General features: G+C 49.6%; 2 protein-coding genes and 1 long non-coding RNA gene across 7 annotated transcripts in view; 1 reads left to right on the top strand and 2 right to left on the bottom strand.

Annotated features, from left to right (window-relative positions):
• The window catches only part of DDX24 (DEAD-box helicase 24), a 33,741-nt gene extending 29,213 nt beyond the window's left edge, over positions 1-4,528 (bottom strand). For both annotated transcript variants that reach the window (XM_047080171.1, XM_047080172.1), the window contains exon 1: positions 4,033-4,528. The gene's annotated coding sequence lies outside the window, so the exon portion shown is untranslated. The remainder of the gene's footprint in view (positions 1-4,032) is intronic.
• Positions 4,529-7,585: 3,057 nt separating this feature from the next.
• LOC124512546 (uncharacterized) lies at positions 7,586-14,911 on the top strand. 4 transcript variants are annotated; one of them, XR_006962147.1, is made up of 4 exons: positions 7,586-8,601; positions 9,373-9,472; positions 10,656-10,685; positions 14,238-14,911. It is a non-coding gene; the product is annotated as an uncharacterized LOC124512546 (long non-coding RNA). The 4 variants fall into 4 exon arrangements; XR_006962146.1 differs by having other exon boundaries at positions 10,656-10,773; XR_006962148.1 differs by lacking the exon at positions 14,238-14,911 and adding an exon at positions 12,911-13,340.
• Positions 14,912-19,308: 4,397 nt separating this feature from the next.
• On the bottom strand, positions 19,309-21,096 carry LOC124512300 (interferon alpha-inducible protein 27-like protein 2). Its single transcript, XM_047079780.1, has 4 exons — positions 20,971-21,096; positions 20,775-20,804; positions 20,117-20,278; positions 19,309-19,529 (listed from the first exon to the last, which is right to left on the bottom strand). Exons 1-4 carry the CDS (start codon positions 21,014-21,016, stop codon positions 19,327-19,329), a joined length of 441 nt encoding a protein of 146 aa, XP_046935736.1. The 5' UTR covers positions 21,017-21,096; the 3' UTR covers positions 19,309-19,326.
• Between the last annotated feature and the right edge of the window lie 5,031 nt (positions 21,097-26,127).

The following is a 26,127-nucleotide window of genomic DNA, read 5'->3' as shown; positions in this document are numbered from 1 at the left end:
CTTGATCTCAGCTTGGGTCTTGATCTTAGGGTCATGAGTTCAAGCCTCATGTCAGACTCCATGCTGGTCACGGAGCCAACTTAAAAAAAGAATAAGGAAGAAAGAAAATAAATAGTTCCTTTCAAAAACTGATTCATAAAAACGCTTGACAATGCAGAGAGTAACAGTGCAAAGATTTGGGGTTTTTTTCCCCCTTGGTAGGTCACTTGCTCTCATCCTTGTTCATGGTGCTTTTAATGGCAGATGTCGTCTGATGGAACCACTTTTTCCTGTCCCACAGGTTGTCTTTCTAGTTGTCTTCTAGTGACAGGAAATTCAGAGAAACCACTTTGCCTGTTTCTCCCCATGGGGAATGTCCTTGATGTCATGAATGCCGCCAGGAAGGCAGAGCCAATACCAACCCATCCAGAGACTTTTCCTGCAAGCTAGCTCTGCAAACCTCTCCCCTGCTTGTCCCAAGGACGGTGGTTATGCAGGATCTCAGTGAGACTGGACCAGTTTTTGCCAAACTGTTCGGGTTGCTGTTCCAAAGCTAAAGAGGGCTGGGCCGGGCCCTGGGTCTGGCCACCTCATTTCCTTGTGTTGCATAAGAGGCAAAGCCTCATTGCTTAGGACAATCAAGGATGTCCTGCCCCCCGATTCTGCCATTTCTTTCATTTCCTGCCCCTCCTTTCCTCCTCAACCTCACACTGAGATTCTAGCTTTCCTCTCTCTCCTCCTTATTCGTGCGCCCATTCAAAACCCACTTACAGAGCTCCTGAGTACTAACCCAAGAGAAAAAGACGGAAAATCTATACTTTCGTGGAACTTATTCCACTAGAAACAGTAAATGGAATAATAGGTCTATTTTCTGAGTGTCCCTGTGTCACCACACTCAGGCACATCAAGACTAATGAACTGTTCCCAGGTCACAACTAGCAAGGATTCCAACCCAGGCCATTGGCTCAGAGATGACGCTGTTAACCACCAACCCATGCTTCCATATGGGATGAGGGCCGAGTTCCTTTCAGTTCTGAGCTCTGTTCTCTTTGCATTGAGCTCCCCCATCTAAGTGGCTTTCTAGTCCCAGGTCTGGCAGGTCATCTAGAGCTGGCAGACAATTCTGTCTGGAACTTGAGTCTCTGGCCCTTGGTTCAGGTCGCAATTCCCCAGCTCTTTGGGATTGCTTTCCGGAGTTCCAGTCTGCAGTCCCCACTTCCTGGTCTGCTGGTGTTCGTCCACAATGGAATTGCTGGTGGGGTGCACAACCTCTCTTGGCCCGTCACCTCTTGGTTACCGCTGGTGGGCTTAGGCACACACGTTCGTGCACCTTATGTAGATAAAAGCTATTGCTAACAGGCGTCTCCAAAGCCGAAAAGCCACAAAAATTGGTGGGCACGGGTCAAGAACCTGAGAGCTATCAGAGCAATCACTCCCAAACCCAAAGACTCCTGCGCTAGGATAAGTGGGTCATGGCACACGTTAAATTGACACTAGGTCACCGGCCAGCCTCAAGAAAATTTCCATGCGGCGAGGAACACTGTAAAACACTGTACAATCCTCAACCCAGCTGCACACCCCTTGCAGGGATTTGTTCAGCCCTGGGAAGCCCAAAGTCTTAGCCAAAAATATCCTTAAACTCTAAAGAGTCACGTGATCCATTTTCTGGCACACCTGCTTTTTTTTTAATGTCTAAGAACTGTAGTCCCGTAAGCTAGAAGGATCTGCCAAAATGGCAAAATCTTTACTAAGCTTATTTTGTGTCCTGAGAAATTGTCTTGGTAACCATCAGGTTGGGCGCCCCAAACTGTGGCTAGATAGAAACATGGATTGCACCCCTTTTTCGGCTAGGGTCCTAGCAAACTGCTGCTAGCCCTTGAGGAAAATTACAATGGCCACCACAAGGAACGCTCCAATTAGATAAGATCATTTAAGAAGTGCACTTAAAAGTCCTTAAATCAAAAAAAAAAAAAAAAAGGTCTCCAAATTAGGAGCGCCTGGGTGGCTCAGTTGGTTAAACATCTGACTCTTGATTTCAGTTCAGGTCTTGATCTCACGGCTCAGGGGTTTGAGACCAGCATCAGGCTCTGTGCTGACAGCTCAGAGCCTGGAACCTGCTTTGGATTCTGTCTCCCTCTCTCTCTGCCCCTCCCCTGCTCGTTCTCTGTCTCTCAACAAAATAAATAAACGTTAAAAAACAACAACAACAAAACCTTGTAAACGTTAAGAAAAAAAAAAAAAAAAAACCTTGTCAAATTCTGGTAAATATCAGAGCAGCAGATTGGGCTAAAGGTGAAAATTGCTACCAGAGTCAGCTCTCTTGGATCTCTGCCTGCAGTACCTTGTAGAAAAAGAACACAAAGTATCTTTTGCACCTTCTCTGAGAGTGCCTCCGGAGTCCAAGGGTTTTTTGGTTTTTTTCAATATAAGACAGAGAAACTAGAGGGATCTCATGGAAAGAACTGGTTTTTACTTACACCCCCATCTTACACACGCCTTATGGTTCAGATCATGAATGTCCTCCCTGTAAAGGTCAAGGAGTTAATGATCTTTTTGGGGTCTTCTAGCACAATCGATAACATCTAAGCAGTGACTGGGCCAGGTAGTCATTTGGATGTACATTTTCCAAGACCTCTGACTCCAGACACCTTGATCCCAGGACCCCTGGGTCCAGGGCATAAGTGACTTATGGAGGACACCCGAGCACTCATCCTTGTTTTGACCAGTTCCTGGATGCCTGAGAAGACATGTACGCTGGACCACATCCTCAGGAAAAACCCTAGACCCCAAGCAAAGGGGAATCTCCCTCTCTCTCTCTTTCCTTTCCCTTGTGAGTCTCCCAGACAGTCCATCTGTTATACTCTATCACTTACCCTATTTAATAAACTCTGCTCTCGCTTCTGCTCAGCCTGTGTTTGATTTCTACCCTGTGTGATGCCAAGGACCATCTTGGCTGATCCTTTGGGATCCTCTCTGGGTCCCCGAACCCAGTCAGCCTGCATCAAATCCTGCCAGAAATGTTTACTGTTTGTCTCAGCTTAAAAACAAACAAACAAACAAAACCTACACAGTAGTGCTGCGGTCAGAAATTGGCCAAGTTGCAAAACATGCTACAAAATTTTTTTCAATGTTTACTTATTTTTGAGAGAGAGAGAGTGAGCAAGGTGGGGAGGGGGGCAGAGAGAGAAGGAGACACAGAATCCAAAGCAGGCTCCAGGCCCTGAGCTGTCAGCACAGAGCCCCATGCGGGGCTTGAACCTGTGAACTGCGAGATCATGACCTGAGCGGAAGTTGGATGCTCAACAGACTGAGCCACCCACATGTGCCTGTTAAAAAAATTTTTAACCTTCCTCCCCTAAGCTAAAATGAAACTAAGTACCCAGAAGGAAAGTAAAACCTTCCCAAGCCTTTGTAAAAGTATTTACTGAAACAGATAAAGTAGTTAGATGGGTGGACCAACCTGTGATATTTAAACTGCAACCTGGGGCGCCTGGGTGACTCAGTCGGGGCAGCTCAGAGCCAGGAGCCTGCTTGGGATTCTGTGTCTCCCTCTCTCTCTGCCCCTCCCCAGCTCGTGCTCTGTCTCTGTCTCAAAAATAAATAAACATTTAAAAAAATTAAAAAAAAAAAAAGTCAGGGACAAAAATGCTCGGCGGCTACCCAGTCGTGAGCCCTCTCACTCTTGAGTTGGGCTCTCTCTCAATAAATTCAGTTGCTTTGCTCACTCCCTGTTGTCTGCAAGATTCATTCTTGGACTCCGTGGGACAAGGACCAGCATCCTGTAACATTGGCAGACCTCTGGCTCCCGCTGGCTCTCAGTTCTAGATGGGTCATCAGCCGGTGCCGGTCTCGGTGACACCTGGTCTGCAGTACAACACAGCTGACTGCTCACATCCCCGCCTAACATGAATGACTACTGCGTCTTGCTGTCTACATCCAGTTTGGCGCCCCCTCCCCATCCCCCCCCCCCAACACACAATGTCTATTGCCTGGCGAGCCCAAAAGCCTAACAGTTCTATTACAGTTTCGTTTTCCAGTAAAAACAAAACCTACCTCATTGGCTGTGCTTCAGTCAGAAGGGAGTCGTGTTATAAATATCCTGAGTCAGATCTTCTGGAAACACATCCAAGGTCTCAGGCTCAGACTTCCGGGTCCGAGACCCGTTTTGAGAAAATCTGCTTCTCTGGGTAATACAGGGAGGGGTGGGCAGGGGCTCTTTCCCCTGACCTCCGAGGGCAGGTGGGCGGGGGCTCCGTGAGTCGGAGGGAAGCTCTTGTGGATCCTTTTGGTGAAGGTTCTTTTGTTCAGCATCCCGGCAGTTGGGGTGGGGTGGGGAGGGGAGGGACTCCAGCCCCAACCGCCCCTGGGCTCTGGGGCTCTGACACGATGAGTCTTGTTTGAGCCCGGGTGGCAATTGGCTAAGCAGGGGAAAAAGACAAGCGTCGGGAGGAACCAAATCGGAACCATTCCAAGCCCAGGCTTTGGAAGCAGCTGGACTTGGGGCAGATCACCTACCAGCTCTGTGGCAGAGATGTGTTGTCATCTATAAAATGGGGATCGTAAGCTCTCTTTTCTCATCATCTTAAGTGAGGAGATGACGCAAGAACAGAAACCTAGAGCCACTTGACTACAATCTATGCCTTTAAGGCGTAATTGGTTCTTACTTCCTAATTCTGGCATCTTTTAAACGGCTCTGTGGAACTTTAGGAAAGTCCTGGGAAGAGCTGAGAAGTTGGTGCTGGGGTTTTGGGGAGGAAGGAAGCAGCCTGGTTGGAGAAATGTAGTCCACTCGCCAGCCTCCCTTAACCCTTTCCAGGCTGCTGCCTGGTGGAGTTTTGAAGTGATGGGGGGTCCAGAACTGACGGCCAAGAAAGAATTCTTGAAGAAGTCTTTGGTCCAGAAAGGGTGATTTTAGGAAAGCACGGGGGGCAGGAGAACTGCCCTGGGGTTGTGCAGGTTAACTGGTTATATGCTATGGAGTTGGGGCCGATAAAGTCAAGATAAAGTTTCTTTAAAAAAAATTTTTTTTAATGTTTATTTATTTTTGAGAGAGAGAGAGAGTGAGGGAGGGGCAGAGAGAGAGGGAGACATAGAATCGGAAGCAGGTGAGCTGTCAGCCCAGAGCCTGGCGTGGGGCTCAAACTGAAGGTGATGTCATGACCTGAGCCAAAGTCCGTGCTTAATGGACTGAGCCACCGAGGCACCCCACAAGAGGAAGTTTCTTAAAGGGATTTCCTCTTGCCAAAGAAGACTCACAGATTACTGGAGGCCTAGCTATTGTCAAACTAAAGTGGATTTTCCCTCTGGCAAGGCATTAGCATTAAGATAGTAGGGAGGTCCTGGAGATTAGCCAATAATAAGATGGCCCCTTTCTTGAAGTATTACTAAAATATTTGTAAACTAAAGGAGACTCTAATCAGTTTAACCTTTTGTTTTCTGACCTGTCCTTTGTTCTTGGGCTGCTGGGAGTGCCTGAGGAATATATTTCACTCAGATCCCACCTGGGAGTGGTTTGTGGGGTGTTAGCTTCCCTTATGCTCCCTTATCACTACCGTTAAAAGCTCAGAACAGCCCCTCGGGACCGCTTGAACCCCTTGAGTTTTCAAAGCTGTAGGCACACCCCCAGTTCTGGTGTTCCCCTCCCCCCCATCCAACTCCACCCTGTTAAAAAAAGAAACAAACCCAGATTGGATTCATTGCCCCCCTCCCCAACAGCGCACCAAGACTTAATTACAATTTCAACCTCTCCCACGAATGTGGCCCTTTAAGAGCCCATCTGTCCTTTCCTGATCAGCCCTAGTGAAGTCATCTGCCAGGCACAAACCCTGACGTTCCCTTCTCCTGAAAAAGATGTCCCGGCCTGAAACAATCCTTTCTTTTCTTTTGCTAATGATGTCTCGCCTCACTCTCCTTCTTACAGGAAAGCCTTCATTTTTGTGCAGCTTCTCAGGGCATCTCTCTACTTGCTAGATGGGCTGTTGCCCTGTAACTGGGGCGCGGGGGTTCAAGAGCACCTGGCTCTGGGGGTGGGGGCAGAGCCCAAACAGATCTGGCTTGGCCACTCACCACTGGCAACATCCAAAGGCAGAGAGATGAGCAGTGGAGAAACAAGGGATTTATTTCAGTGAGGCCACCATCAGGAAGACAGTGGACTACTGTCCCAAAGGCCGTCTCTAAAGTGCCAAAATACTTCAAGGTTTAGATATGGAAAATGTGGACAAAGTCCGTGAGTACTGCAGATGGTCAGTAAAGGTCAGGTCCTCACTGTCTTGGGGTCAGTCTTGGGGTCTTTATTGCTGGAGGGGATAGTTTCCGGTTCTCACAGCAGAATGCTTGGCCCACGGTCTCCAGCCTGAGTTGAAAGATAAGCTGTTGGGGCACCCGGGTGGCTCCGTGGGTTAAGTGTCCAACTTCAGCTCAGATCGTGATCGCATTATCGCATGATCTCATGGTTCGTGAGTTCGAGCCCCGCATTGGGCTCTGTGCTGATAGCTCAGAGCCTGGAGCCTATTTTAGATTCTGTGTCTCCCTCTCTCTCTGCCCCTCCCCTGCTGCTTGCGCTTTGTCTCTCTCTCTCAAAAATAAACATTAGGGGCGCCTGGGTGGCGCAGTCGGTTAGGCGTCCGACTTTGGCCAGGTCACGATCTCGCGGTCCGTGAGTTCGAGTCCCGCGTCGCGCTCTGGGCTGATGGCTCAGAGCCTGGAGCCTGTTTCCGATTCTGTGTCTCCCTCTCTCTCTGCCCCTCCCCCGTTCATGCTCTGTCTCTCTCTGTCCCAAAAATAAATAAACGTTGAAAAAAAATAAAAAAATAAAATAAACATTAAAAAAAATTAAAAAAAAAGATAAGCTGTAAGGAGGAACCTAATCAATTAGAAAGGAAAAACTGAGGTCAGAATGGAGGTAATTGAAGTCCCTTCAGGCGGATACATGATTTGCTTAATAAAGCCAATTAGATCTTCAAATTTACTTGGGTTGAATTTTGTGGTTTAACAGCCTTTCAGCAGATTTGAATCTGGTGGGTGCCAGTCACTCTCTGCACCACGGAAGTCGTCCAGATAGCCACCTTAGCCTCTTCCCTGGCTTCTAAGATGGTGGCATCCAAGGTGATGGCAGTGAGCCTGGCCCAAGCCACCTCGGCAGCCTGTGGCAGTGCCCTCGCCGGACTTCCGTCCGCAGGTGAGTGTTCAGGGAGGAGCTGGTGTGGAGCGAGGAGGTAGACGGGGAGGGACAGAGTCCATTTCTGGCTTTACCTCCTTTAGGTTTTTGCCTATGTGTCCAACGAGGCTTTCATAGCAGTTTGAGACCCCTGTGGGGTCTCAGATCCAGAGCATTGATTTTAACTAAATTCTTCAGTTTGGGCCTGTTTTCTTCATTAGTTTCTGGGAGCTCTGTCTCCCGTCTTAGCTATTTATTCTTGCTGCTTATTTTCCCTTTAGCCTCTGTTATGTAACAAAAACTCAACCGAGTACATTTTAACAGAATTTTTAAAAGTCTATTTATTTATTTTGAGGGAGAGAGAGAGAGCATGTGCGTGCGCGCGCGCGCACACACACACGTATGTGGGGGAGGGGCAGAGAGAGAGAATCCCAAGCAGGCCCTTGCTGTCAGCGCAGATCCCGACTTGGGCTCAATCTCACAAACTCCTGAGATGATGACCTGAGCTGAAATCAAGGATCCAACACTTAACTGCTTGACCACTGAGCCCCTCAGGCGCCCTCAGCTGAGTACATTTTAAAGGTCTAGTTGGCTTTATTATGAGTCAGTTCATGAATCTGGCAACATCCCAACTAGCAGGTCCATGGAACACGAAAAGTTCTCAAAGGCAGAGAGAGAGAAAGCAGAAAAAAAATTATTAGCAGAGAGTCCATTGTTTTAGGCAAGGTCACCCTCCTAAGGGGAAGGGAAGGGGTCCATCAGTAAATTTCCTAGTGCTGTCTGTGAAATTCCCATGTTGACCGGCTAAGGGTTATATTCCTGGGGCGCTGAAACTGCCTTCAGGTTAGGTGGGAAGTCTTGGTTTACACTTGGGGCTTTAACCTAAGTGATGCCATTTTGGGCCTGTGGTTTTCTTTTTAGCCCCCCTCCCCTGCCAATAACTCCCCCCCCCAAAGTCAACCTTTCTTGTATGCTTAATGTGTTTCCGGTTTTCATACCGTATTTATTTTTGCAAATGGGTGTTGGCTTTTGTTTGCAAGTTTAATTTATATGCAGAATAGTGCATTGCCGACCTTATTCTATTGCTTTTTCTGCACTGAGAACCACGTTTTTGAAATTGTCAGTGTCAGTAGGTGAGTGTCTAATACTTGCTTCCAGTTCTTGCAAAGTGCTCCTGTGTGCCACTTACCTTTCCGTCTCCTGGGGGGGACACCTGGGGCCCTCCCACCTCCCCCAGCACACACAGCAGCTCAGGATGGAATGGGGAGGACCGGGCCCCTGACCACTGCCAACCTCTGACCTCTGACACTGTGCATTCACCCTCTGTTCTTCCGCGGGAGTCACCCTGTCATCCACAGCTGCCCTGAGCCAGGCCACAGCTTCCCTGGGATCTCTGCTGGGGACACTGAGTGGCTCCTCCCTGGTGGAATCCCCTGCTGCGGCCTTGACCATCTCCCCACTTGGAGGTAACTGACTCTGGAGAACAAACCCCTCTTTTAGGGCCCCCACTCAGTGCTTGGAAGTGTGACAAGGAATAGGGCCTGGGCCACAGCCAGCAGCCCTCCCTGTTCGCTAGAAACATAAGGACTCCTGAGCTTGTGATAAGCAATCCATAAAATAATAAGAAAGCTAGATGTTATCAGACACTGTGCCCTCCTACTCTCTATGCTTAGCACTTAACATTTACCAATTGGTTTAATTATCATAACAATCACAGAGGAAGACTGTGGGGATAACAATCACAGAGGAAGACTGTGGGGGACCGGGCCGGTGCCAGGCTGAGATCGGGTCGAGCAATGTTCCCCGTTGACTCAAGCCAACCCGGTGGTTCCCCCTCCCATTCCCCCACTTTCAAGGGCATACGAAAGCCTTGTCAAGGCTGAGAAAGTTAATTCCTGAAGACTGTAGTCTGCAGGTGTTGGCAGTAATGCTACCTCCCTTTTTCTACCCCGAGTCAGATAGAAACAAACATGGGAATTGTGTTTTGCTAGCAATCTTATCAACAAGGTCTTGTGACCCTTCTAGAAAGTGCACAAGAAACACAGAACTAAATGTTTTGGTGGGCAGCAATTATGTGAAACCTGTTTATTCTTAGAATGACCTAACCCATAAGAGTCTGGTTATAAAAGATTGTGTACAGCAACAATAAAGCCGTCACTTGGGCCATCAGCCCAGGGGACCCTCCTGTTCCCAAACTTTCTCTTCTCTCTTTTTTTCTTGCATTCCCCTACCCTCAGGACCCTGACCTCGGTGTTTGTCGCGCCGGCCACGACAGAAGACAACACTGACCCTCATGTATGAATGAAGGAACGTTGGCCAAAAGCCCTGGACCAGGAGGTGGGGTTGCTCTCAAGCCTGGGATAGGAAGTAGAATCAAAATGCAAATCTGGTCTAGGGAGGAGGCCTCAGGGAGGGGCAGCTTCTGGAAGGACCTGGCCACCCTCTGCATGGGTGACAAGTGGGGGCGCCCAGCAGCGGGCTAACCAGGTGAACAGCACCCATTTCCCATGGGCCTTCTGTGTACGTAGGGGACCAGATAGGCCAAGCTCCCGGCCAGCCTGGCATCACCTTTCCTGCCCAACAATAATGTCGAATAGCAAATACCTTCTAACTGGCCTTTTTGTTTTTTGTAAATATTTTTTAATAATTTTTTTAAGTTTATTTATTTTGAGAGAGACAGAGAGAGCACGAGTGGCGGGGAAGGGAAGAGAGAGAAGGAGAATCCCAAGCAGGCTCCACGTGGTCAGCCCAGAGCGTGACGCGGGGCTTGAACTCACGAAACCGTGAGAATGTGACCTGAGCCCAAATCAAAAGTCAGATGCTTAGCCCACTGAGCCACCGGATGCCCCTCTATCCAGGCTTTTGATTCTTGAGTCTCTGACTCCTTACACCCCAGGTGGCCCCTCTGGTTTAACTTTTTTTTTTACCATCACCCCAAGTCTCTCTTCCTGGGGAGCTGGATGAGTTCGTTCCTGCACATCTTTCTATCTTTTGCAGTCCTAGCCCCTACAGCTGCAGCAGACATCTGCGGGGGTTTGTTTGGTTTTGTTTGAAACAAACCAGCCTTAGAAGGCAGAGAGAAAGAAAAAGTTCTGATCTCCCCACAAACAGCCAACCGATCAATTCACAGACAGACCAAAAACAACAACAACAAGAAAAAACAAAACCAAACAAAAACCCACAAAGCAAAAACTGTATGTGATAATTGGGTTTTCTGAAACAAGGACTTTGAAGCCTGTCTCCAGATAACTTGAGGTCGAGGCATGCAAATCCCTTCGGGGCAAGTCATTTACATCTGGAATCGGACTCCCCAGCAATCCTCACCAAGTTCAGGGCCGTGGGAGCCACCTTCCCAAGAAACCCCCCTTGTCCGAGTGAAGCAGGGAGGGGGACAGGTGCGGTCATTTCCTCCTGTCTCCCAAGCTGGGCAGCACCCTCCCCATAGGTGGGCTGTAGGCTCAGGGAGCAAAGGGGAGGCCAGTATGGATATCCACTCATAAAATGTTCTTTTGGTTTCTAGTCAAGGTTGGCACAGCTGTGATGGGAGGAGGTGAGTCTCTGCAAGGAAGAGGTTCAAGTCCTTATCTGCCCCTCCAGCCCCAAGGACTTGGGGAGCAACCATCCTCGTCCAGGCCCAGGTTTGCCTCAGCCTCGTGTGGATTGGTAGAGATGGGCAGGAAGCAAGGAACTGGAAACAAGAAATGAAGGGGCCTCTGTAGTAGGATGATTTCTCAGCATGGTGCCCAGTGACCCTCACCCTTTTTAAAAAAAATTTTGTTTTCATATTTATTTATTTTTGAGGTTGAGAGAGAGAGGGGGACACAGCGTGAGTGGGGAAGGGGCAGAGAGAGACGGAGACACAGAACTCAAAGCAGGCTCCAGGCTCTGAGCTGTCAGCACAGAACCTGATGCGGGGCTTGAACCTGTGAGATCTTGACCTGATCCGAAGTCAGATGCTCAACTGACTGAGTCACCTAGGCACCCTGACCCTCACCCTTCTATACTCCTCCCACCTTTGGAGTGCCGGGAGGGTGGGGGGGGTCATGTGAACATGGTAAGATACCACTCCCATAATCATATTAAGTTATATGACAGAAGGGAGGCCAAGCAGATGTGTCTAATCTATTCACATAAGCCCTTTATTTTTTAATATTTTAATTTTTTAAAATATTTATTTAGTTTTGAGAGAGAGAGAGAGAGAATAAGCGGGGGAGGGCCAGAGAGAAACGGAGACACAGAATCCAAAGCAGGCTCCAGGCTCTGAGCTGTCAGCACAGAGCCCAACACAGAGCTCGAACTCACGAACCATGAGATCATGACCTGAGCCAAAGTTGGACGCCCAACTGACCGAGCCACCCAGGTGCCCAGCCACATGAACCCTTTAAAAGCAGAGAATGTTCTCTGCTCTTCACAGAGGAGGAATCAGAGATTGGATTGGAGGGGGATTTGAAGTTTCTTACCACGGGTTCCGAATGAGAGCCCAGTCTGGCTGAACACTTGATTTTGGTCTTGTAAAACCTAGACAGAGAACTCAGGCCCTCCTGGACTTTTGACCTGCGCTAAAATGTAAGAACTGGGCATTATTTTAAGCGCTGACTATGTGGTCATTTGTGAGGCAGGGTTAGAAAAGCAGCAGAGGCCTGCTATCGCTTTTCCCTTCACCAGGCCGAGGGGTGTTCCCTCGGGAGCTGAATGAACACACTCAGGCAACCCCAGGATTCCTGAAATTCCTGGCTTCACTTGGTGCCCAACTCTGGGTCCTGCGCCTGTGAGATTCCAGGGGCCCCTGCCTGCCCACAGGCGCCCCCGCTATCAGGGGAAGCCAGGCCCCTCCACAGCTAACCATCTTCCGGCACATGATGGCCGGCATGCTGCAGGGAGGAGCATAGGGAGGCACATTCTCACCGTGCGGGTCTAGGATGGCCTCCTGTCCAGATGGGCATCTTCAGCAACACCGTAGAGGCTGCTGGGAGTTGCTCAATGTCTACTCCTCCCTTCTGGCTCACGTGATTTCTGGGCCTGATTTCCGGCTAGGTGCATGATCTCCAGGGGAAGGACTGCCATTTTCAGTCTCTCTTGCTGCTGGGTGTGCTCACTCAGCTGGGTTCTTCTGGCCGGTGAAAGATGAGTAGAACGAAGTATACGATGCTCTGGGGATAAGCAGTTAAAGGGGAGCCGGTGGACCCGCCTTTGCCCCTCGTCCCCTTCCCGTGACTTCTGCTGCAGGCGGGGGAGTGGCCGTCATGAGCCAGTGGATGACAGCAGCACCTTAAGGAAGGCAGAACAAGACTGCAGGAGACTGGGCCCCCAGGAGCAGAGCCACCCTCTCCCCCACACCCCAGCCGAGACTCATGACTGAGTAACAGAAAGAAACTTCCCTTGTTCGAGTCAAGAGGGTCTCTTTCACACCAAGCAGACATATATTCTAATGAACACAGTTGGGTATCTTGATGAGCATAGAGGAATCAGTCCAACAGAGGGTTGCATTTACCTGTTCCTTCTCCATACGCCACTAAAATAACGGTAACAGAACAAAGATGCTTAGAACCACAAGGGCAAAGAGGACCGGGAAGGTGACAGTAACACTACATTAGGAGCTGGAAATCACACAGCCATGTGGTTCCCCACTTAGCAGTCCCGAGAAAGCTGAATCTCAAGCTGTCAGTGGAGGAGGGGAGAAAGAGGCAGCTCTGCCCGGGATGACCCCCCAGGGCTCAGCTTCTGGAAGGTGGCGTTGCGGTGGGCCAGCACAAGTCTGTTGGATGTCTGTTACAGGAATGAGGCAGATCCCCAGAGATCCCCTCCAGCAGACCACTGGCACTTGATTTTTGGCAAGGCTGGGTCTCTGGGACAAGGGGCACCAGGTACTGCTGACAGCAGGACCTTCGTACTAGAACTGAGTTCTCCTACAAGCGTTGAGACCCTCGAGCTTCATCGATAGGTCCCCAGAATGCTGGTGGCCAGGTTACAACGCTCAGAATAAAGGGAGGAAGATTCTTCTCGGGAGTCTTACCAGCCCAGGAAAAGAAATGCTCACATTCTGACACGTGGGGAGAGGGGCACTCGTTGAAAGTCTCAGCCAGATGAAGGTGTGGTCCCCGAGCGGATAAGAGCCACCCCTGCCGGAGTCCAGCTCCAGCAGGTTCGGGGGTTCCCGGAGGATGAACGGCGTCGGCAAAAAAGTGAAAATAAAACAAAACAAAAATAAAAACAAAAACAAAAAACTAAAATAAAAAGCTAAAATAAAAAACTAAACTAAAATAAAATAATAAAATAAAACTAAAATAAAATAAAAACTAAACTAAAATAAAAACTGAATAAAAATGGACACACAACAGCAGTGTGTTGAACTGGCCGATTTATTGCAGTAAACGCAGCATTATATATGCGAATGATTTCCTTGTAACATACGTCATCTATGTTTTTCTAACATTACCCAATTCTAAAATTGTCCCTTTGTATAATCACCCAATAAGGAATAACATGATCGTTTTGTCATAACGTTCCCTCCTGCCCTTTGCTTACTGATTAATTTCTTTTATTGTTTTTATCATGTATCTATGTTTATCTATAATGTGTAAAGTATTTGCTTTGCTGTTCTCACGAAAGGCCATTTATCTCTCAACACCTCAAGTGGAACAGTTACAGGGACATGACCTCTTGGTTGTTTCCCTGAACCCTTCCTGGTTTTGAAGAACAAAAGTGTTCGCCTGGGTCCGAGGTGCCAGGAGGGGGCCAAGAGGGCCTTAGAAACTCACGCCTTATACATTCTCAGAGAGACAATGCACCTAGGAACCAATGAACCATTCTGTACTTTAACCGACTAGGTTCAATCACCATCTGGAATGCCTCCGGGGGGCCAGGTGGGCCTAGGGGTCAGAGTGACCTGTGTCCATAGATACGCTCCTTAGTTACCGGAGTGGGGCTTTCGGATCCATATGTCTCTCCTTCGTTGGCCGCCTTTGCGGGCAAATGCATGAGGCTATCCTTCTTGCGAGTAGAGGAGTCTCCATGGGGAATGGCAAGGGCTGAACGTAAGGCCGCACAATTTCTTGCGGAATCTTATTTTCTTCCCTAATGGTTTTTTTTTTTTTTCTTCCAGGGGGCCTGCCGAGGGCCATTCCCCCAACAGACAATACCCCAGGTAGTTTTAAGGCCAAATTACCTAAAAGCAGGAGTACCAGAAGCTTCCCTGTCGGCGGGCCACCCTGCAGTCACCAGTCCGTCCACAGCCCGGGCCCTGCCACTCAGGCTGGGTAGCTCGGCTTCCAGCACACCCCTGCAGGAGAGCCTGACACCAGACATCTAGGAAGGCTCAGACACGAAAGAGAAGCAGTGTTTCTGGCCCTCTCTCTCCTTTTGCCCCGAGCCCTGAGACACTCACCTTCTGACCGAAACGCAGCTTCATCACTGGCTTCCCCACCGGAGAGGAGAGGGACCCAGGGGGGACCACAGTGGCTGGTCTGAGAGTGTGGAAAGCAGTGGGCACAGAGAGGGATCCCGAGATGAGGGGAATGTAGCTGGCCCAGGAAGGTTGCGGGTGGAGATGCTATGACTTGCATTAGCACCCAGTCTGGGCGAGAGAAGAAGGGGAGCCCTGCCACCGTCCTCCTGAGTCCCCACAGTGACTTCGGAGACACCTCTAAGGCACCCCGGATACTCACAGAGCAACTTAAAAGGGCTGGAACAGGAGGATCAAGACAAATAACATTAAAAACAGATCTACTATGGGGGGGGGCGCTTGGGTAGCTCAGTTGGTTGAGCATGCGACTTCAGCTCAGGTCACGATCTCACAGTTTGTGGGTTTGAGCCCCGCGTCGGGCTCTGTGCTGACAGCCCAGAGCCCGGAGTCTGCTTCAGATTCTGTGTCTCCCTCTCTCTCTGCCCTTCCCCTGCTTGCTCTTTCTCTCATATTCTCTCTCAAAAATAAATAAATATTAAAAAATATTAAAGGGGCACCTGGGTGGCTCTGTCGGTTGAGCGTCCAACTTCAGCTCAGGTCATGATCTCACAGTTTGTGGGTTCGAGCCCCGCGTTGGGCTCTGTGCTGACAGCTCAGAGCCTGGAACTTGCTTCGGATTCCGTGTCTCCCTCTCTCTGCCCCTCTCCCACTTGTGCTCTGTCTCTCTCTGTCTCAAAAATAAATAAATAAATGTAAAAAAAATTGGAAAAACAACAACAACCCAGATCTACTATGGGGTGCTTGAGTCGCTCAGTGGGTTGGTTAAGCATCCGACTTTTGGTTTTTGGCTCAGGTTATGATCTCTCAGTTTGAGTTGGAGCCCCTGCTTGGGATTCTCTCTCTCCCTCTCTCTCTGTCCCCCTCCCCCCCCCCCCAAATAAGTAAATACACTTTAAAAAAATTAACAGATCTACTACGGTTAAGACATTGCCCATGACTCATCACATAAAATCTGCACCCCAAGATTTTTGCTGCCCCTGTTTTATAGATCTTATTAAAAGAACTTGTGAAGAAATGATCCAGAGTCCCTAACTCTTGCCGCTGTTGAAGATGGGCATCTTTCCACAGGCTGAGAACGGCTGGCTTTGTGGCTTATTTGATTGGGAGCCTTGAACTGGCTTCTTGCCCACCAGCTCTCTCCCAGCCGCCTCCTCCAGCAACCAGCCTGTATTCAGGGAGATAAAATTATTTACCTGATGAACCAAACCATTTCAAATTGCTGAAGAAGTTTAAGGTAGGGTGGGGGAGGTGGACGGCTTCACCAGTTTCAGCCATCTTTGGGCCAGCCCCAGCCCAACTCTCTCCAGTGTCTTTGGTAACAGCGATTTTCTGGAGGAAAAGGTAATTGCAAAGGAACATTTGTCTTTTTTTTGAAAAATTTTAACATGTTTATTTATTTATTTTGAGAGATAGAGTGCGTGCGTGTGCGCATGAGCACGGGAGGGGCAGAGAGAGAGGCGCACCGAGCCCGATGCGGGGCTCGATGTCACGAACTGTGAGATCATGACCCGAGCCAAAATTGGGAGTCAGACAATGTAACAGACGGAGCCAGCCAGGTGCCCTGAGAAGGAACATTTTTCAAACTGAAATTGTGCCAGGCTTTTTTCCTGACAGTTGCAAAGACTGAGGGACCGTCCACTCGTTTGAGTGACCTACCCTACAATCCTTAACCAGCCTCAGAGCCTGAGCTGTGTTCTCTGCTGGAAAGCTGACAGATCTGGACCTGGTTGCGGTCCAGTCCGGACCGGGGGGGAGGTCACTGTGAGACAGACTGTAGTGGCTCTTGTGTGAGCCTCATTCTGCTGCAAGGAGATGGATAAGGCCTGAACACAGCCAAGTTTTGGGAACAGTCTAATGGAGCACTGTGGCTGTTTTGGGTTCAGCCCTGGGGGCTCCCGAGTGGCCTGAAGAGAGGGAGGGACGTTGTCTTGGGCTGAGGCTCCACCACAAGGACTCAAGTGCCAGCGGTGTGTTTGGGAGGTGACCCTAGGGGGCACCAAGAGGGGATGAAAGATGAGGTGGAGAAAGACCGGCGGCCATGAAAGGGTCCATTCATGAGTGAGTCTGCACTGTGGGCAACCGAGATTCGATTCTCCGGAGACCCTTGGGAGACCCCCGGGAGTCTAGGGCAGGCCTGAGTTGTCCCACCTGAAGGGTGTTCATCCCCAACTAAAACCCATCATTGGCTGAAGTCTCTTCTGCGGGAGCCGACACCCTGCTTCCAGCCTGTCTTGTCAGCCAGGTCTGGGGGCCTGGGAAGGGGTCATCGGCGCTGGCAGTAGGGGACAGCAAGGGCTAGAGGGTGAGTGCCAGGGGGTACGGGGGCAAGGCTCCAACCGTCCGCTGCGCAAGCTCAGTGGAGACCAGGAAGTGAACAGTGTTTATGTCAGGAGACAAGTGCGCCTCTCCCCCTGGGAGTACCCGGGAGCTCCGTCTTACCGGAAGTTGCGCAGGGTGTGGATTTAGGTGTTGCTATGGCTACCACGGGACTAGCTTCACCTTGTGTTTCCTTTGGGAGCTGGTGTTTCTCAGCGTCTGCTCCGTTCTCAGCTTTAGGCTTCCTTTTGGTGTGTGGTGTGTGCATTTCAGAGAGGGTCTCCCTGGACACCTGCTCCCCCCAACCGTGCAGACGTCTGTTGCTTGTTACTTGCCAGGCTGGCGGCGGGGATAGTGGCATTCTCTGCGGTCCCATCGGGCCTCAGTCTGGACAAGTCTGGGGAGGGGATTTTCTCAGTAGCTCTGTCCCTCCCCCGGTTGTGGGTGGGTTCGCTCTGCGCCCAGGAGGGTTTAGCACCCCGACCTTGGGGGTGGAGGTATTCTTCTTTTCTCCCCCTCCAACTACGGTGATTTTCACCTGTGTTCTGGGAGCTTAGGGGTTTACTGCCCGACCCCCAGCAGCATGAGGCTCTCGTCCCCCAGGGGAGCAGGGAGGTAAGGCGGTAGCTCCCTCCACCCCCAGCCTCCTCTCCGCGAGGGAAGTGTTCTGTGGGTTTCTGCCTGCCCACAAGTCTTTCTTGCGAGCACCCAGCAGACCTGCCAGCTCTGAGGGGTTCCAGAAAAGTTATTTACTTTTATTTTAAAGTTGATATACATTTTATAAAATTGCTTTCTGTAGGTCGTGGGGGAACGAGCTTAAGAATTCCCTGAGCCTGCACCGATGGGTTAACAAGGCGTAAAGAATTAGCCACAGGACCAACGCACCCAAGTTTGCGTCAACAGGGCAAAGGCCAGCCAGTATAGGACAAAGGTATAGGAATAGAAAAGCCTTGGGATGAAAGCATCAAAAATGAGGTAAACAAGATTAGGGATTCAGGGCGGAAATGCCCCCCAACTTAGCACAATCGCAGAAAGGTGCTTTCACAGGAAGGACAAAAACAGGAAAACAGGACTGTAGACCACAGCAGCCGAAGTTGCCCGGAAAGGAACTAACAGCAAAAGAAAGGTGCCTTGTTAACCCTGAGGTAGCATGCTCTTTCTTGTCCCCTAGGCCAGTTGAGGTAAACCGAGGTGGCGCCCCATGCCTGCTGTAAACAACCTTCCTCCCAGTGCCAGGATTTTGTTTTGTATTGACCCAAACCCCTAACACCGCATATCTTCAAAACCCCCTTTCCCTCACGCCCGTGAGCTAATGTTCATGGTTTCATTGTCTCTCTTTGCACGTCCATCACGCTTGTAAGCCTTCCGATCTTAATAAAAACGGAGCAAAGACCCTTCTTCGGGGCTCTTGTCTCCTCCTGGACATTAGCCTCTCTCACATTGCAATCCTGCGTCCGCTCTCTTGAACTCCAGACCCAGAGTCTACCACAGTAGGTTGTCTGGATTTTTCGTGTTGTAGGTTGGGAGTGACGCTCTCTCCAGCTTTCTACATCCTAAGTGGCCTCTCCTTTGGATACGTCCACAAGTGGGAGTCTACAAAATGCAGAGGGTGCCCCTAGAGGCCCCCAGACTATTTACTGGGGTGTAAGCAGAAGTTCTAGAATTTCTATTTCTATTTATGTTGTATCGCATTCTTAAAAACAAACAAACAAACAAACAGCAACTCCAGAGAAGAGACCTTTCTGGCAGGAAGTAAGCCCTCACTTTGGACTTGAGTGGACACAGGGGATACCAATCGCACCTGTTGCCAGGGTAGGAATTGGAGGATTTTTCCAGACACGGCGTAGTGACCATTCGTGATTCAGTCTCCTTGCCTGGAAGCGCCCAGAGCCCCACTGTGACATTCAACATACTAAGTTGTCCTGGTGATTTGCTTGCCAGCCTCCCCACGGGACTTTGAGGTCAGGCAGGGAAAGGCCAGTGTCTTGTTCACATCCTGATATGAGCAAGACACTGGCCTTTCCCTGCCTGACCTCAAAGTCAGGATGTGTAGTGTCCATACGTAAGGAAGGGCAAAGTGCTCTGTCGTCAGCGGCTCAATATGTATCCTGGCTACCCCTGACCCCAGCTGCCCAATGGGAACTTTTGTCAACCCCCATCACTAAATGAGGGGGGAAAGTGAGGCCCACAGAAGGCCAAAGAATGGTCCTGGGTGTATACAGCCTGGATGTAGTCATCGCTTGTGAGACTAGGATGAATCAAAGCCTCCTGCCAACTGATTCTGTGCTTAGCCTGCCTCTACCCCCTCCACAAGGCAGGTGGGGAGGATGGGGTGATTTGGAAAACTCCAGCCCCCCCCCCCCCAACAGGGCTGCAAGGAGCAAAGACGTGGAGGTGCATCCACACGCGATTTTTATTTCTCCTGTTTCTCTGAACTGAGCGGGGGGTTTGGAGGTTGAACTTGGGATTCAGTTTCTCCTGGCTGTTCCCCTTCAGACCCGGGTTCTGCTGGGGAAGAGGAAGAAGGTTCCTTTTTTGAGCCTCCCAGCAAGGCTCCAAAAGCTGACCCAATGGAGGCCAGGAGGATGTTGGATGATGTGGAGAGTCCAGCTGCCCCTGAGGAATAGACAGAGGGTGAGTCCTGGAACCTGCAGTGGCCAGTGGCCCCGACCCCTCTGGATGTCTGAGGCCCAGAGACCTGGATCCCTCCACTAGGTTCTGAAACCCCCAGGGCTCCACTTTGGGGAGACGATGCTGGAGGTGGCAAAGACAGGAGAGGGGGTGAATCTATGGGAAGTTAGAGACAGAGGACAGTCAGCCAAAGATCCAGTGAGCAACCGGTCCCCTCACCTTACACAGGAGGCCACTGAGGCCCGGAGGGGAAAGGACCCACCTAGGCCACTCCCGTGTCAGATTTGGGTAGGGCTGTACCCAGAGCCCTGGGCTCCTTCCCTTCTTCTCCCTCTCAGATCTCAGAGCCCCTTACCCCTCCATTCTCACCAAACTTCACTCAGAAGGAGCCAGAAAGAGGACAGTGAGGGACAAAGGACCCGGGAGGATGAGAACCACGGAACTGGAGGGAGCTGAGCCCTCCCTCAGGCTTAGCCTCTGGGATGAACGCCCTCCTCGCTCTGCTCCTCTCCCCACTATCCTGCGCTCCCCCACCCCTCCCCCGACCTGTCCACCGCCCACCCAACACTTACCCACCGACTGAAGCGTCGCCACCAGGCTGCCCGCGGCGATTCCACCCCCGTTGGCGACCGCGGCGGCGGACATCATCTTGGCCGCTAGGGACGAGGCGGCGATTCCCGCACCGGTGAAGCCCATGGCGCCCAGCACCACGGGCACGGCCCCCACGGCCACGACTGCGGGGAACAGGTGCTGGGTCGGGGCGCGGGCCAGGGGAAGGGACCCCTCCCGAACTCCTTGGCAGTTTCAGGGGCCTGTCTGCTCTGAACATCGATGGGACACGGCAGCTCGGTGGGGGGGGGGGGTCCCAAAGCAAAGAGAAAGGGGGGGATGTGGAGTCAGGTGGGGGACAAAGAGGTCACGGGAGGCCCACCCAGTAAGTGGCAGTGACATACCGCGGAAGTCACTGCCCGTCACTGTGTGTGCGTGTGTGTGTAAATGTGGGAGGTGAAATATACCACTGCAGTTTGTATAAACAACACCCCCAGTCAAAGGAAATCTCTACGCGCTCGTTAGAAGGCCTAAGGGTGCAGCCAGGCCCCGGATCAGGCGTCCTCTTCCCGGGAGCACTGTGAGCGCGGCTCTCTGCTCCTAACATTCACCCCGGCGGCCCTCCCAACCCGCATCTCCGCAGTCCCCTCCCAGGCGACGCAGGGGATCCAGGCGACTCACCTCCTCCCACTGCAGCGGCAGCCGCCCGTTCTTGGGACACGAAAAGGGAAGAGAGACGGAGAGTGAGTTAGCTAGTTAATAGGTGGAGGGAACGAAGGAAAACAGCGGGGCGTCTGGCCCGTCCTAGGTTGGGGGTCCGGGAGGCCTGCCCCCCACCCCAGCCCAGGCTGCCAGCTCCCTGCAAAGCTAGACTCACTCATCATGGTGCCGCCTTCCTTGTCCTCGCGGAGCTCTGGAAACATCTAAGCACCAGCGGGGGTGATTTCATGATTTCCAATGGAAACTCGGCCTGCCCCTCGCGGGGCAGGCCCTTCGGCGCGGTCAGCCCCTAGCAAAACCCAGAGCCAGTCCTGCCCCGCCCTCCGCCCCGCCCCGCCCCGCCCCAGCCCCAAAGCCCCGCCCCGCCCCAGCCCCCAAGCCCCGCCCCGCAGCCCCACTCCTCTGCTTCTCCGCGGGCCTGTCCCTCCAGCTGAGCGTCCCTCTCCTCCCCTGGCTCTTCTGTCCGCTGGTGGTTTCCCTCCTTCTTGGTGGCCCCGTCAAAGAGAAAAGCGTCCTAAAGCATCTGAACAACAGAGAAATGGTTTCCAGCAATAAAGAAACAACGAAAGATAAAATAACAATGTGAAGAAAAAATACGGGTGACTCCTGAAAAACATGGATTTGAACAACATAAATCCACATATATGCGGATTTTTAATAGTACAGTGCTGTAAATACATTTTATCTTCTTGTGATTTTCTTAAAAAATTTTTTTAAATGTTTATTTATTTTAGAGAGAGAGACAGAGCAGGAGCAGGAGAGGGGAAGAGTGAGGGAGACACAGAATCTAAAGCAGGCTCCAGGCTCTGAGCTGTCAGCACAGAGCCCGATTAGTGGCTCGAATTCAACAACAGTGAGCTCATGACCTGAGCCGAAGTTGGACGCTTAACTGACTGAGCCACTTAGGCGCCCCTCTTGTGAGTTTCTTTTCTCTAGCTTACTTTATTGTGAGAACGCAGTGTATAATGCATACAACACAAAATAGCTGCAAATTGACTGTTTAGGTGGTTGGGGAGGCTTCTGGTCAACAGTAGGCTATTACTAGTTAAGTTTTGAGGGAGTCAAAGTTATAGGCAGATTTCCCACTGTGTAAGGTGTTGGTGCCCCAACCCTCCCTCCCCCATGTTCAAGAGTCAACCACATTTAATTTCATTTCCAGAGGGAGACACATTTTGGCACATTTCCTTCCAGTCTACCTCACCAAGGTTGCCCAGTTTCTGTCACACTCAGAAAACGTAACCCCCTTACCAAGTTCCGATAACAATGTGCACACTACCTTGCAAGCTCCCCATTTAATGGGTCATTTAAATTTCCCCAGGCTGCTTAATATTCTTCCACAGGATTTTCTTTAAAGTCAAGTTTATTGAGATATAATCTACACACGGTAAAATTCAACCTTTCAGTGGACACATCTATGGGTTTGGGCAAACTTTTACAGTCGAGGAACCACCAGCTCAGACGTGGAGCATTTTCTTTCTTTCTTTTTTTCAAGTTTATTTTTATTTATTTTTTTTGAGAGAGAGCTAGAGAGGTAGCGGAGGGGCAGAGAGAGAGGGAGACAGAATCCCAAGCAGGCCCAGGCTGTCAGCACAGTGCCTGATGCAGGGCTTGAACTCACCAACTATGAGATCATGACCTGAGCCAAAGTCAAAGTCAAGAGTCGTGCTTAACTGACTGAGCCACCCCAGGCGCCCCGGAGCATTTTCAACATCATCACCCTCTCCCCACACCTTGTCTCATGCTCCTTTGTAGTCAGCCTTGCTGGACCCCAGCCCCTGGCGACCACTCATCTGTTTTTACGTCCCTACACGTTTGCCTTTTCTAGAACTTGTATGTGTTTTGTACTTATCATCAAACAGCTATCCTGTGAATGTGCTGTAGTTTAATGTATCAGCACCCCCACCCCCCAAGGGTTTAAATTCTTTCCAATTTTTGTTCTTATAAGTGCTGATAAGTGCTTGTAAGTTCTTATGAGTTCTTATAAGTGGCAGGAAGTGCTTAGGTCACCATGCACAAATAGTTTTTTGATAATATGTTCCTACAGGTAGAGTTGTTGGGTCGGACACTATGCATTTCTTATGGAACTTGATATTTATTGTTAGGATGCTCTCCAAAAATATTGTGTCAGTTTACCCATCTCTCAAAAGTATGTGAGAAGATCTATTTTTTTTCCTATTCCTCACCAACAGTTACCTTTGTCAATAAAAAAAAAAAAGAAAAGATTTGCGGTGAAAGGTGGAAAATTGTGACTTATTTACATTTTTTTTTACCACTGATGAGGTGCGAAAATAAAAGGAAACCTCGCTAAAATGGAGTTGCGAGGCCAGCAGGGGGAGCTCTCACGCCCTACCACTCCTCATCAATTGCAGACCCCCAACCGGAAGAGACCTACTTTCCAAGTAGATACTACTTTGGTTACTGCTTTACTACCCCAGGCGGAGGAAGGTTTTCCGCCTACTCTGGCGATAGCCCAGCCAAAAAGAGAGCCACACAACAGAGCCAATGAAAAGCCAGTCTCCTTTGAACTTCCAGTTGACTCCAACGGACTTTTTGTTTATATAACAGCCCTCCCAACTTACCCATTCCCTTTTACCCATTACCCAAAGAGCTTATTTCTTTGTTCCCCAGGCTTGCCTATGGCTTTGCCATAGGTTCGAATGTGTCAGGGATTGTAATTCTCCGCTATTCCTGAATAGACCAATTTTTACTGATAAAATATGTGGCAGTTTTATTTTTAAAGTTAATAGAGGCTTTTTTTTTTAAACGTGTATTTATTTTTGAGAGAGAGAGAAACAGAGCACTAGTGGGGGAGGGACAGAGAGAGAAGGAGACACAGAATCCGAAGCAGGCTCCAGGCTCTGAGCTGTCAGCACAGAGCCCGACGCGGGGCTCGAACTCACGGACTGTGAGATCATGACCTGAGCCGAAGTCGGACGCTTAACCGACTGAGCCACCCAGGCGCTCCTGAAATTAAGTTTTAAAATAAATATTCAGGAAGAAAAGCTTTACAGAAACTATTCTTTACATCCAGGAGCATGATAAGTCTTTCCACTTATTCAAGTTTTTTTTCATATTCCTTAATAAAATTTTGTGGTTGTTTTTGTATAAGGATGAGATATTTTTAAATAAGCTTTATTTAAAAAAATTTTTTTTAATGTTTATTTATTTTTGAGACAGAGAGAGACAGAGCATGAACGGGGGAGGTTCAGAGAGAGGGGAGACACAGAATCCGAAGAAGGCTCCAGGCTCTGAGCTGTCAGCACAGAGCCCGACGCGGGGCTCGAACTCACGGACTGTGAGATCGCGACCTGAGCCGAAGTCGGACGCTCAACCGACTGAGCCACCCAGGCGCCCCCATTGTGTCTCCTTAAACTCCTCTTAGCTGTGACAGTTTTTCAGACTTTCCTTTTTTCTTTTTTTCTTTTGATGACCTTCACAGTTTTGAGGCGTACTGGTCAGGTGTTTTGGAGAATGTTCCTTCACTAGGATTTGTCTGAATTCTCCTCCTCGTAATTAGATTAGAGTGATGGGTTTGAGGGAGGAAGACCACAGAGGTAGAGTGCCATTCTTATCACATCATGTCAAACGTACATTCTATCAACAGGACTTACCATGGTTGAGGTTGACTTGAGCACTTGGCTGAGTAAGGGAGTTTTTGCCAGGTTCCTCTGTGAAGTCGCTTTTACCCATTCCTTTCTCTACTGTTCTTTTGGAAAGAAAGAAACTGCAGCCCACACTTAGATTGGGGAATTACACCCCACCTGTTTGAGGGTGGAGTATCTTCATAACTTATTTGTGATTCTCTGCACAGGAGATTGGTCACTTCTTCCCTTTTTCTTCATTTAATTAATTTAAATATTTTAGAGAGAGGGCAGGGGAGAGGGGCAGAGGAGAGAGAGAGAGAGAGAGAGAGAGAGAGAGAGAGAGAGAGAGAGAGAATCTCAAGCAGGTTCCATGCCCAGTGTGGAGTCCGACTCAGGGCTTGATCCCACGACCCTGAGACCATGACCTAGGCTGAAATCAAGAGTCAGGAGCTCAAAAGACTGGGCCACCCAGGCGCCCCTGTCAGTATGGACGCATTGGTATTTATTTTATACTTTGTTGCATAATTCGATATTGCTTTAATTATTGTCTTGCTCAAGTTTTCCAGCTTCGGCCACTGGCAGTCTTTCAGTTGGTGCCTGTGTCTCTTTGACATACGTCCATCGATGTGGGTGGGTGTGTGCACGTGTGTGTGTGTGTGTGTGTGTGTGTGTGTGTGTGTGAGTTTAGCACTTCATTGCTTTGTGGCACTACAAGCGGCTCCAGACTTATTTTGTATATTTCCCGTCCCAGTCCTAGTACTGGAGTCCCGGTTTCTTTTATTGGAGCACGTAATTAGCAATATGTGCAAGCTAGGTGTGCTCATTGCTACTGGGCTATCATTGCTTCTAAGACCCTCTTAGCTACAGAGCAAAGAGATATACGCGTGTATACTAACCCATATGGGTACACCTCTCTCTACTGTATTTTCATTTGTGACCACTTGTATCAATGTTGAACTAAACATGAGCTCATACTGATACCCCAGGCCCTAATGCATTACCACATGGATCATTCTTGCTTCCTCTCTTCTTCTTCCTTTTCTTTTTTTTTTTTTTTAATTTGGGGGGGGCAGCAGGAGAGGGACAGAGAGAGAGAGAAAAATCTTAAGCAGCCTCCATGTTCAGCGAGGAGGCTCCATGTTCATCAAGGAAACCGATGTGGGGCTCGATCCCATGACCCTGGAATCATGACCTGAGCCAAAATCAAGAGTCGGACGCTCAACCCACTGAGCATCCAAGCACCCTGCTTCCTCTTCTTTCTTATCTGTTAACTCCCACTCTAGTAGGGAAAAACACTGCTCTTTCCTTCCATCATCCACTTACTTAATTTTTCAGTTCCACGATATAATAGCGGTATCAGAGTTGTTGGTCCATGACTACTTATTTTTATGAAGTTTAAAGATACTTTGTAATGCTTTCTACTATCCTGAAATGAAATCCATAGATAATATCATCTAGCTACATGCAATGTATCGCCCAAACTGCAATACGAAAGAGAAATAAAAGGCAATTACTTATAATAAAATAACGCATTTTTCAATATCTATGTGCTTAAGCACTATTATACCAGAAAAATATAATGAATAAGTTGCTTGTGTCTATTTAAGGTTTTCAATTTTTTTTAACATTTATTTATTTTTGAGAGACAGAGAGAGAGACAGAGCATTGAGCAGGAGAGAGAGAGGGAGACACAGAATCCGAAGCAGGCTCCAGGCTCTGAGCTTGTCAGC

The sequence above is a fragment of the Lynx rufus genome, unplaced genomic scaffold (genome assembly GCF_022079265.1).
Source record: "Lynx rufus isolate CCGP_SWC_20201006 ecotype Redwood Valley unplaced genomic scaffold, mLynRuf1.p SCAF_17, whole genome shotgun sequence".
Lineage (NCBI taxonomy): Eukaryota > Metazoa > Chordata > Mammalia > Carnivora > Felidae > Lynx > Lynx rufus.
Note: the sequence above shows the minus strand (reverse complement) of the source record. Positions and strands in the feature narration are given on the sequence as shown.

Excerpts from the sequence above, each read along its gene's own strand:
- LOC124512300 (XM_047079780.1), bottom strand. The coding sequence starts at position 21,016 with ATGTTTCCAGAGCTCCGCGAGGACAAGGAAGGCGGCACCATGATGA. Across the intron at positions 20,805-20,970 it reads GGAAGGCGGCACCATGATGA|AACGGGCGGCTGCCGCTGCA; the intron begins GTGAGTCTAGCT and ends TCGTGTCCCAAG. Across the intron at positions 19,530-20,116 it reads GGCGACGCTTCAGTCGGTGG|GGGCAGCTGGACTCTCCACA; the intron begins GTAAGTGTTGGG and ends TCTATTCCTCAG.